This window comes from Merops nubicus, unplaced genomic scaffold (genome assembly GCF_000691845.1).
Source record: "Merops nubicus isolate BGI_N331 unplaced genomic scaffold, ASM69184v1 scaffold21391, whole genome shotgun sequence".
In the NCBI taxonomy this organism is placed as follows: domain Eukaryota; kingdom Metazoa; phylum Chordata; class Aves; order Coraciiformes; family Meropidae; genus Merops; species Merops nubicus.
The window spans coordinates 452-12,963 of record NW_008587888.1 but is presented as its reverse complement, the minus strand read 5'-3'; the positions used below and the strand labels follow the sequence as shown (position 1 = coordinate 12,963).

The 12,512-nt window shown below is 36.0% G+C and overlaps 1 protein-coding gene across 1 annotated transcript in view; it reads right to left on the bottom strand.

The window, feature by feature from the left end:
- Positions 1-11,996, bottom strand: part of SLC41A2 (solute carrier family 41 (magnesium transporter), member 2) — a gene marked incomplete at its 5' end in the record, with an annotated part of 37,340 nt that extends 25,344 nt beyond the window's left edge. The window contains 4 exons of the mRNA XM_008949100.1: positions 176-323; positions 8,897-9,043; positions 10,920-11,064; positions 11,925-11,996. Of these exons, the coding sequence (XP_008947348.1) occupies positions 176-323; positions 8,897-9,043; positions 10,920-11,064; positions 11,925-11,996 (512 nt within the window). The remainder of the gene's footprint in view (positions 1-175; positions 324-8,896; positions 9,044-10,919; positions 11,065-11,924) is intronic.
- Between the last annotated feature and the right edge of the window lie 516 nt (positions 11,997-12,512).

Below are 12,512 nucleotides of genomic sequence, written 5' to 3'. Positions count from 1 at the left end.
CTCTTTCCCACCTGGGACTTAACTTCTTAACTTCCTTGTTTTGGGAAGATTAAAGTTTATTCACACTCCACTTTCTAGAAGCTCCTTAAATGTTTAAGTATAATCAAGTGTTAAATAAGATATACAGAAACGCAGGATGTTGACTATCAAGATGAAGCAAGAAAAGGAGACTTACCTGCTTATAACCATGGCAGTTATAACTGGCTCCCATCCTGAATGGAGAACAGTTCTGGTAGCTGGGTGTTTGGCAGCTATGACAATCCCCATCGGAGTCAGAGCCAAGAAAAAGGCACCAACCAAAGGAGATACGTAGTAATATGTCTCTAAAATAATAATATAGGAAAAACCAAAATAATCTATTTTACTTTCAAGTTGTTCCTGTACATTTTTCCTAATAGAGAACTCTAAAATAAATTATAATCTAAATCATGTGATTGAAGAATTTTAATAATCTTTAACACTACTGTACCTAAAGTCTCAACTACTGCACTAAACAGTATGGTTTATTGTTGACGGAATAACAATCAACAAGATAAAGTCTGCCATCTGTGTCTCAAATCTTCACAAGGACAGAACTATCTGTACAAAGAAGGAATTTTGAAGAGGATTTTTGTGTGATGTTTTATGATAAAAATTCAATAACAATGTGGAATGTAAAACATTATATTGTAATATATCTATTAAAAAAAGAAAGAAATTGAATATACTGAAAATATATTTTGCTTATATAAGTCATAGCATATGTACACCCCATTTCTTGGCAAAGCACATATAATATGGTAATTTACTCAGAAATAGCATATCTAAAATGATGCAAACACAGCGTGTAATCCAGAGACATTTATATCAGTAGCTCAGTTCTTTTATAAGTGGTATGAGTCTGAAAATTCATAGCCACATTTCTGCTGCCTGCACTTATCCATCAGAATTGTGTCATATTTCACAGGAGTACAACTGCAAACACCAGTAAGTACCATCATAAAGATGAGCTTACAAGGCAAACAGCTGTCTCCACAGAAAGAGTGCTATTTTTTTCAGATTACTTGTTTTATAATCTTATCCACAGACGCTGTTACAGTGATCCAAGACTTCCCAATTCAACAGTGAAGTAAATAATGAAAAGTTTATCCTAATAGCAAATATACATATACAAATTATGCAAAGATTTAACTTTTTTTGTTTCACTTTTAAGAGAAATGTAGTCAGGCATTTAACGTTAAATTAATTTTGTCTAAAATATCACAATTTGGACGAGCCTTAATGCAAAATATATTTTAGATAAGCAGGTTGATGTAGTTAATGTAGAACACACAAACACTTTACCAAAGAAGAATATTTAGCATATTTAAAAAGCATTCGTGCCCATGTATTATGGCTGATTACAAAGGCTGCAAATTCAAGTAATTACTGCTTTGATGTTATCTTGGTGGAGCTAAAATTGCTCCTGGAAGAACTGCTGTGGAGTTTGTAGAAGTTACTATCTTTCTGCTTTGACTGGTAACAACCTTTGCAGCAGAACCAGCAGAAAAGATAGTAGGACACCATTCACTGGGTAAGCTAAAAGCAGAAAGCTATTAGAACGTGAAGGAGGCAAAGCCCAAAAGAGGAGCAATTTTTTCCTTTCCTTATCTAACTGTTCTACAGTATATTATCTCCTTCCTTTGTGGTCTTTTTTTTTTTTTTTTTTACCTTTCTCCTCTTTCTGTTAACTCTGGCTTAATATAAAGGGTTCTTACTCAAAAGAGTATACAAAATACAAGATTCCTTTATTTGATATTTTTTATAAGTTTGGTAAAACAAAACTATAAAGACAAAAATGTACTGATGTAAAGTTCTTGAACTACTGCCCAGGTAAACACATTCTTTCCTCCACTTTAGTAGGTACCAGATGCCAAATAACTGATTTAAAGGTCAGAATGAGAGAAAAGCTCTAATGCACTATAATTATTAAAATATAAAAGGGCACAAAATAAGTTCCAGGTCTTTGCCACTTTTTTTGAGAGGTCGCCAATTTTATTAAAAAGTAAAATCTCTTGGTGAGCAGAGATCCTCTGTTTCAAGAAGACATTGAACAGCAATATATAGCTGCAGTGGTGAACATTACCCTAATTAATCACTAATTTTTGAAATTCTTTCACTTGTACATCAACCATCAACCCACAGGACTTCCACCAACATAGGAAAGGAAATTAAAATGAAAACAAAATTACATCTTTTACAAAGAACACTAAAATTAAATAAAGTATATCATACAATTCTTCTGAAAAGAAAAGTGCACATAGGAAAATTGAAATCAGTCCAGCAAATGAACAATGAATACTAACAAAGAAATATTTAATAGGTAATGTTTAAATACATAATAACTATGTAAAATATAAAATATACATACATGCCATTGTGCCACAGAAAAGTTTTGTAAGTTTAAAAGAAAAGAAAAAAAAAATAAAAGATATCGTCTATCTATCGTCTTGCTAGTGTATAATGATTCATGAATTATAGCCAAAATAAATAGAAGTTATACCTGCAATGCAATAGGGCCATTTCAGAAGGTAGCAAGTAGTCAAAAGCAAACACAAATTTACAAAAACGTGACTAACCCCATGTTTAGAAAACATGACTAACACCAGGCTGGTTATCAAACTTTTCACTAGTTGAATTCTACATATTTTAAGTTAGTTAACAGCAGCTACAGGAATCAAGGAGATAGGCATCTATGAAATGACACAAGCTGTCATTTCTACAGCAAACAAAGCAAAAGTTAGATGGACCTTCAAGAGGGTGAAAATGGTTTATAGCAATAAAACCAAAGTGTGTAGTGATATAAAAGATAATGACACAAACCAAAATGCAACCAGTGCTTGTTTCACACCCTAAGGTATGACTTTCAAATTTCACTGTGGAGAAAAGTGCAGAGAAAATTTACAAAATAGGTTTTATACCAAAGTCCTTTATTCAAGTTGGACATAAATTATTAAAGCTACCCCATAGCTGCAATACTGTTGTAACTTTCTTTTTGAAAAGAACAAGAGGCATGAGTGGCTCTCAGGAGTGGGGAAACTCCAGGGGCAGGACACAGCCAGAGCTTATATTTTTTTTTAAGAAAGCCTTCTTAATATGATAATATGCTAGCACTTTATTGGGATTCTCTGTTCTAAAGTGCTAGTGTGAATGATAAACAAATAAAAAGGCATCCATCCTCCTGCTGTTAAACAAGGAGGGAAACAAGTATACATATTAATCTGTTTACAAATTTTAGAAAAGCTGCTGACAGCTGAAGTTTACCCTGCACAGGTTTTTCAAGATGAAGGTGATGTAAAAATTAAGGCAACATAGTTGCTCCCTGACAGAACCTCAAATTCTATTGCATGTCTAATAAGTTGAAATAAAAACTGAACTATAGAAGCAATTAATAGTTCAGAATTATAATACAGAATCTGTCACAAGTGGGCAATGATAGCCTGCAGTTGCCTACAGGATGTGTGAAACCACTCACCCCCAGTCTAACTCTTAGCAACAATGTGCAGGCTTATTTTTTTTTTAGCTATGGGAGGCTGTACTTATAGAATACCTTACTAAAAGATTCTAAAAAGATGTTAACCTTGAGATGCATCTTTTAAGGAAGAGTGGGCCATTTTCCTCTTTAGCTCACAGGAGTAAATGTACCCTGAAATAGTTGGAGAATGGGAAGAGAAAATAAATTTCTCCTCTTTTAGGGCTCACTCCACTCACTTTTTGATATATTTATAGCAGGTAGCATACATGATAAGAGGAATCTTACTCAGCTTGGCTCTGCTATAGAATTTGTACCATCCCACAGTGGAAGATCAGCTCCTAAACGCATGCAACTCTTCAATGAACTGTGACTTTAAGAAAGAAAGGAGACAAGAGGAAGGAGACAAGATTCGCAACCTAGTCCTTTCTGATTTTCATTTACTTTAAGCCCTCATCCCTTTCATAAACAGTGATATAAATTAATGTTCTAGTTCAGAGAATTCTCAGTGTTTTTATTTCTTGTGCAAGATATCTGCCGTGACAGACTGTTCAGCACAGTGCCACTGAAAACACATCAACCTCTAGTAGGAATTAGAGGTAAATTGGAAATACACTACTTCAAAGCAACTGGTAGGAACCTGAAAATAATAACCTGAATCACATAACTTGTCTTCTCAACCCAGATCCAACATGCACGAGAAAGAAATGTGTATATTTGAGCCACGTTCTGTGAGGAAAAAGGGAAAATTTAAATGAACTCTTCATATCATCATTAACAAATGACAATCCACACGGATCTCCCCGTTTAATACACCGGGTCTTCTACCCCCTGCGCATTCCCCGTGTTCAGTTGCAGGACAGGAGCCGGGTCCCAGCGGCGGTCCTGGGGGGCCCTCTAGTGCTTCCCCCAGCTATTGAGCAACGACTCGCAGACAGCCCTTGCTGGGGAGTTGCAAAGACAGTAAAAACTGCTAATCTTTTACTATTTAAATCCCCATATTTGATAGCTTTGCCATTATTTTTAAAGCCCTCAAATAAACTATTAAGAAATTATGTCTATGATAATAGCCAAACAAGATGTTTCATTGGGCCTTAACCTAGGTAAGAATACTATGGTCCCTTCCCCTGCCTCTTCTGGGTATGTCACGAACCATCCTCTGAAACTAATACAGTTTGAGAGGATGAACACAGCTGAACGCAGGTGTACAGCTCTGCTACAGACAAACAGAGCTTGTAGATAAGTATTTTCCCCCTTCCAGTCTTACTATCTGGAAACAACCCTTCCCCTGCAGAAAAGAGTCAGAAACTTACACTTTGTTGTGGTATATTTGAGTAGTTAAGCTAAGAAATCATTGGGGAAATAGTTAATTCAGAACATAGTTCAGAGGTGAATCCCACCTGCTTCGTTACTATCCCATAAACTGTGGGTTTCTTTATAACATTCCCATTGGACTTGTTACTCTGTTATCCTGCTGCAGTTTGCCTCAGGGATTTCATCACTCAGTTTCTGTCTGCATCTGTCTGTTCAATACTTTGCAATGGATTCTTCTCCTATTAATTTAGCTAAATAATTTCCTAAAATCACTTTGGTCCTCTTAATAGATCATGGCAGTAAGTTCCACATCCCAGTCATGTATTTTATGAAAAAGTTAATCTTTAACTTTTTTTTTAACTTGTTGCTTAATTATTTTCTGAATGCCTTTTCCCTGCCATTTACAACTTTATATACATCTCCTGAGCTGAAGCTACTCCATACTGTTATTTCTTGCTACTATTTCATAGTTCAAACATATGCATCTCAGAAACCACACATTTCCAAGGGCTTTGAGCTATGTGCTTACTTTAGAAACACTGTTTCTGAAAAGAAAGAAATACAAATACAATGAAAAAAAATTTAATGAGCAGAAACAGCCATTTTGGTAATAACTGGATATTTACATATATCACCAAACTAGAAGTATTTCCAGAAAAACATAGAGAAAGAAAATTGAGAGTAACTCTAGAAGCATACTTGAGTGCACTAGTCCTTCCCCTTACACATGCAAGGGATCTGATTTCTAGGTGTGGTGGCTGACTAAATTGTGAGTGGCCATGACAGCTGTAAAAGTAGCAAAGGATCAGTTCAAACTGACCCCACTTCTGTTTTTTTAATTCTCCTGAGATATATTACACCATTTATAACTAGAGATGTAAATTTCTGGAAATATGTGTAAGGAAGAAAGAAGTCTAAGTTTCTTTCTCTGTCTTCTTTTTTGGGGCTGAGTGGATCTTTTTGGCTTCTTTAGATTAAGAAAAAAGGACAAAAAAAATGATATAGGAGAAACTGAAATATTAGCAGTAATAAGTTACTCGTTTAAAAAAAAAGAAACATATAAACTGTAATTTATATAAAGTGTAGGAAACAGTACTAGATATAGTCACAAAATAATATGTGTTGCTTATTTACAAATGGCAGATTTTGTATTCCATTTACAAATGACAGTATTAAAATCCAGCTAATGTTAGAATACCAGCTTTTCCTGTGGCCACAATTTTTTAAAAAAACATAAACAATACAAGTTTTAACAAAAATACAGAAAATAGAAAAAATGGCTGCATAGAGCCCTGATACACATAATGTGACATCACATCAACACTTTCTAAATACAAAACTAAAATACTGAAAATATAAAATCACCAGTTGAAAACTAAGGAACAAAATGGCAAGCCTCACCAAGGTAGCTTGAGTCTTATATACTTTTTCTGACTGACATTGTAATACTTACACAGAACAGCTCCATTTTTTACATAAAAGGGCTTAAATGGTGAACAAAGATGTGAAGAATAAATGTGGTGATATCAACATGTCTGGTAAACAATTACTGACAAGACAAAATTTGGCCTGTAGTATACTATAATTATCTACAATTATGTGTTTTAAAGCTCATATACAGAAAAAAAAATACTTCAGATTGTTTTTATGAAGGAGTCTGTTGCAGCAATAAAAGAATGTTAAAAAATTTAAAATTTAAAAAAAAATTCAAATTGTTCTGAACTTTCTTCACCTTCTGTGAGAAGATGTTTTCATACTTTTTTTTCTTCATGAGAGAGATGAAGAAACAGAAAGAAAAAGAGTGGCTTTTGAGCTCCTCATTCTCATTTTCCAAGCTTACATGTCCTTTGTGACAAGCAAGCATTTCATTACATCAACTGCTCTCTGACCATGCTTCTAATAATAATTATAGGCATGTTCATTTTTAGTAGGCTTTGTGATGATGAACCTTATTCAGTGGTCTGCTCCTTTAAGAGAGTAGGATTGAGACTGTGTCCAGCTCTGGAGCCCCAGCACAAGAAGGATGTGGACCTGTTGGAGCATCTGCAGAGGAGAGCCACAAAAATGATCAGAGGGCTGGAGCAGCTCTCCTGTGAGGACAGGCTGAGGGAGTTGGGGTTGTTCAGCCTGGAGAAGAGGAGGCTCCGGAGGGACCTTATAGCGACCTTCCAGTACCTGAAAGGGGCCTACAAGAAAGCAGGGGAGGGACTATTCACATGGGTTTGTAGTGACAGGACGAGGGGTAATGGCTTTAAGCTAGAAAAGCGTAGATTTAGATTAGATGGTAGGTAAAAGTTCTTCGGTATGAGGGTGATAGATCCCTGGAATAGGTTGCCCAGACAGGTGGTGGAGGCCCCATCCCTGGAGATATTCAAGATCAGGCTGGATGAGGCTCTGAGTAGCTTGATCTAGTTGGAGATGTCCCTGCTTATTGCAGGGGGGTTGGACTAGACGACCTTTGGAGGTCCCTTCCAGCCCAGACATTCTGTGATTCTATGATAGTACAGGTCCCAGAAATCAGAAAAACAGTTTCAAAGGGACCATAGAAACATTCAAATAACTAGCAGAAGAGAAGACTGAAAAAAAAAAAAAAAAATTATTCATAAGAAAATTAATTTGGAGCTGTTTATATGTAATTCACTTGTTCATAGCTATTAGTGGGAGAATAAGTGAACAGTAAAAATGTGTCATCAAGAAGTCAAACAGAATTCATGCATGAAGCAGGGTTAGATCGTTGCCCTCTGTCGTCAGTAATTAGCAAAGCCTCTCCTTTGCTCCTTAGCTATTCAGAGTGGTTATACATTTTCAACTCTCATGGCAGAACTGATGTTCTGGAATAAATTACCAGATCTATGTTTGAAATATAGTCATCAAATTTGTAAGAGGAAGCAAAACAAAGAAAACAGAAGGAAGTAGGGCCATTATTTGGAGAAGCTGGCATCATTTACTGAAAAGCAGTAGGAAAGGCTGGTAAAATCAAGCACAGACACACAGAACAGGACAGAGACATGGAAGTGTCACACTGTGAGTGAAACAGATAGGAAAAAGCCAAGGAAACTGGCACTGGAAGCTGGAGTACGGAAGATGAGGAAACAAGGAAGTAATTCAGTGGGAGCTGGAAAGCACTTGGAAGAAATCAGCAGGAAACTCACAATATTCTTTGTGTAAATGATTTAAAAGTCGTAACAATGGGTTGCCCAGGGAGGTGGTTGAGGCCCCATTCCTGGGGGTCTTTAAGGCCAGGCTGGATGAGGCTCTGGGCAGCCTGATCTAGTGGGAGGTGTCCCTGCTCATGGCAGAGGGGTTGGAACTGGGTGATCCTTGTGGTCCCTTCCAACCCTGACAGATTCTGATCTGTTTTGGCAGAGGACTTTGGAGCCCTGGTGGCGCGGTGGTTGGACTTGATGATCTTGGAGGTTCCTTCCAACCTAAATGATTCTATGATTCTATGATTCTATGATTAACAATCAGAAAGCACAAGCCTATCTAAAATTAGGTTTCACTTCTTTCAATACGTACTTGTTATAGACTTGCTACTGTTACTCAAAGTACTTAATGTTATTTTGATTTCTGGGCACAGCTGCAGCTCAAGATATGTTTGAACGTTGTCTAAAACCACACCCTAACAAAATACATTCTCAAAGCAGAACTTCTCTCTTAGAAGCTGATCAAGACAGCCAGTTGAACTCCTTCTCCTTAGTGCAAGGGGAGAACTCTTCAAAAGTCTCTGGGAAGCAAATATTTGGTTTAGGAGTAGGCATTCAAGAAAACGTGGACAAAGACAACTTCCTTCCCCCAAAGAAAGCAGAATAAATTCAGCAGCTAATTCACATGAAGATTGACTGTGATACTGTGAGAATCTTTCAGGTACTAGTATATTGTGCCAAGATTGTGGTTAGTGATTTCTATCAACTTAAAAAAGATCATGGTATAATGTTGCAACCCAAGATTTGTCATTCAGTGGTATAAATGTTGGCAAAGAAGTCAGTCAAATTAAAAGGTTTTCTAAGCCTCTCCCTCCCTCCCTTGTCTCTACCCTCTTAACCCAAAATACATTCCTATGGAGACATATACACTTAGAAACATACTTACCAAGGCAAGTATAAAGGCCCTGACTTATCCACGCTAGTATAGCAAGAGTGATAAGATCTCCAAAACTTGCTGCTATTGGAGTGGCAACGTTGTCAGGATTAATACCAGTCTTCTTTGATCCAACAATAACTCCAACCATTATTATTCCTGGATTTAACAGAGATGACAGTACAGTAACCATATGTACTGTTTTAACTCCACAGAAAATTCCACGATAATAGCAATTTCAAACTTGGTAAGTGAGAATTTAGTGCTTTTGTCCCAGGATTATTATTCTTCCCACCTGACTGATGTCTGTGTTTTTAAATTTTAGCCACTTTAAATAATTACATTATATATTAAAACAATACAGCAAGTGCACAGTCGAAAAGAAAAAATCAAGAACCCTCTGTACAATGGAGAGTATTTTGCTTATGATTAGAATTGGCATTACTGAAATTGCAAATCAGCCATTTTCGAAAGAAAAAAATATGCAGTGTATTTTTACTACAGCCTATTAACTTTAGCTGACTGAAATTTAAATTACACTCAGCTGAAAACAACATAGAATATCGTGCAAGGTTTCCAGCCATGGACTTGGGACCAAAAGTCAAGAAGATACATCATAAACTAAAAACTAGACAAGATATAAAAATGTTACTTGCTATACAGATAAAATGTTTTAAATTGAGGATGTGGGTTTCTGTTTTTTTTTTCTTACTAACAGCAACACCACCTTTTAAGACTCATTGCCCTACAGAATGCAAAAAGTGATTAAAAATAAAATCCACATTGTTGTTAACAGTCTTCTTTGACATAACTTGAGTGATTTCCTTCTCATCATACAATACATGTAAGAGCTCCAACTATGAATACCATCCTTTATGCTATTTTAAAGAATTTTTTTAAAATTGGTATTATAATTTTCGTGTATTTTAGCAATATTATGTATTGTAGGCTACATTAGGAGTTCACTTGCAGAAAAACTGCCTGAAGAGTTAGACTCCATTAAATTCTCAAAGAAAGAACTGAAATGACCCTGTAGGATCACAATATTTCAAATATATTTAACACGTAGGAGGACGAAGCTTATAAAGTAATTTCCTGTGCTGGCCCACCACCAGATAACAGTAAAATTTTCTCTTCGTGTCCAAATCATACATGAGAAGCAACAAGAAAGCACTCGTGTTCCCCAGTTCTCTTGTTGCTCTTAATTCTGCCCTGTGATCAAACTCGACAGCTTTGCAGTCACTAAAAAAAACTGTGTGCTCTTAATTCCATGCTATACTTCAACAATTTTGTAATTTTCACAGATGTAAGCATATCAAATTAGTCAAAAAACCCCAAAACATTAAACATTTGATTCAACTTACTATTATTAAAGACTACTGAATCTATATTATGTCACAAGTACAGGTACATTTTCCCTCCTCATGTCCATTAAGTACCATCTTTTTATTGTTAAATTTTTCCTGACACTTGGGAAGAGAAGATTTAATTAATCATGCTATATGGCTCCAGACAGACACTGGCACTGTTTGGAGAGTGGGACTTGAACTTGGTCCAAACCCTCCACATAACAAGCCGATTTGTTCATTCCAGATAGAAAGCAGAACACAAACTAACCTAAAAGCAACATGGGTAGCCAGGAAGTTTGGATTCAGCTGAGCTAACAACTGGGCATGCCTGAGTTTAATTACAACTTAAGTTCTACCTGTTTAGTACTAAGAATATATTTTGTACATTAATGAATATAGAAAGCAGGGGAGAAAAGTTCTCCATCATATCAGGAAAATCTAAAAAACATACTTTTTAATTTAGGTATGCTCAGGAGATGATGCCAATCAAACCTTTTCAGAGACAGGAGAGGAAGGCAAGATGTAGTCCTTTATGGCAATTGCAAAAGGGCATTCTGCCCTGAGCTGTGTTTCAGATGTATTGCACCTTACCGCATTTAAGTTTTTAAGGAACATCAACATAATATACACTCAACATCCACAGAAAACCAAAGAGTTGTATAAAGTAACATATATACTCCTTTTACCTTGTAAAAGAGAAGCTATGAAGGCAGTTGCTACGCTACTAGAACACAGAAGGATGGAATGATCAAAGCGGTATTTGCCCTCTGGAATCCAGCCCAATATAACTGCTGCCACTGCTGCCAGAAAACCAACTACTGTTGCCTGAACCTGGAAAAGAAGAAGAAGGTGAAAAAAATCTTATAATAATTGATATACTTAAGAGAACTACGGAATAATTTTCTGTTACTCTTTCCTCCTATCTCCATTTATTAGCAAGCTATAAAGGGAACATGCTCATCCATTTTGTAGAGATGATGATAACCTTGGATGATCAAGAATAAAACTCTTATGCCAGCAGAGGAGGCTTTAGCACCATTTCAGAGACTCAATAATAGCAAAAGTAAGATTAGGAGAAAGAGGATATTCTAGGAGCCAAAGTTGAAATGCTTAAAGAAGCTCCTAAGCCAGTTCTAGTGAAGACACAGCATAAACACTTCACCTTTTTTTTGAGCATGTTGTATTATAACATACAAACATGAAGTAGTTCTTAATCTTAAGAAATAATTGCTTTGGAGATCAAACACTCCTTTCCTCAAATGACTCAAGTAATTTAAAATGTTGTTTATTATCCCAAAGATCCATCACATCCTTCCTTTAAACACTGAATCCAATTCAAATACAGTACAGAAAACATTTGAGAGATCAAATTTAAAAGGTTCTGCCAAGTCTGAAATTTTTCTCTAACCATCCTCAGATCCCCTCTCAGAAAAATTAAAAAAGAAATACCTTTAGTACAGTCACAAAGAATATTTTACCCATTTTTCTGAAATACAAGCTCATATTGTTTCAGAGAACTACACTGCTCAAAAAAAAACTAGTCATGCAAACATTGTACATTAAGTATAAGCCAGTGTTGTAGAGCTAGTTTCTCATTAACACTATCTCCATACTTACCAACATTTGTGATGGACTCTTTCAATAACTTTGCTCATTTACAAGAGTGAATCAAATAATTCCATTATATTTACCTGTTTTAAGGCTAAATTGCCAATTATTAGGTTCCATTTCTCAATGGGAGAATCCATTTTTCCAATATTTACCTGTTCAAATTACAGAAGAATTTCAGACATTGCAGTTTTAAATTATATTTCTTGAAAATGTACTAACAAGGCAGAAATTCACAAATAATTAAAATCATACAAAAAAGAAAAAAAAAAAAAAAAGATACTTTGAACACAAGTTAAAACCAGGCTACGGGCTACGGGCTATACTTTTTTCAAGTCAAGCATTGCTGTAGACTTTAAATTTAAATTGTGCTTACAGTACCCATCCAAAAGTAGCTGAACTTGATGAGGTTTTACATAGTAACTTGTTTAGCATTTGCTTAGTGTGCAAGACACGCCAGCCACATTACGCTCCAGGAATGTCCCAGCACCACCAGTCATTAGATCAGTGGAGGGAAGGGAAACTGCAGAGTGTTCGGTACCTTTAGACTGAACCTGTTTCTGTGGTCCTTCAATGCTATGGGACAACAGAAATCTGTATAGATACAGCTGTGTGGGCAACACACTCTCAAGCAAGTGTGTTCATTGACTGCAGTAAAGCTGCCTCCAGAG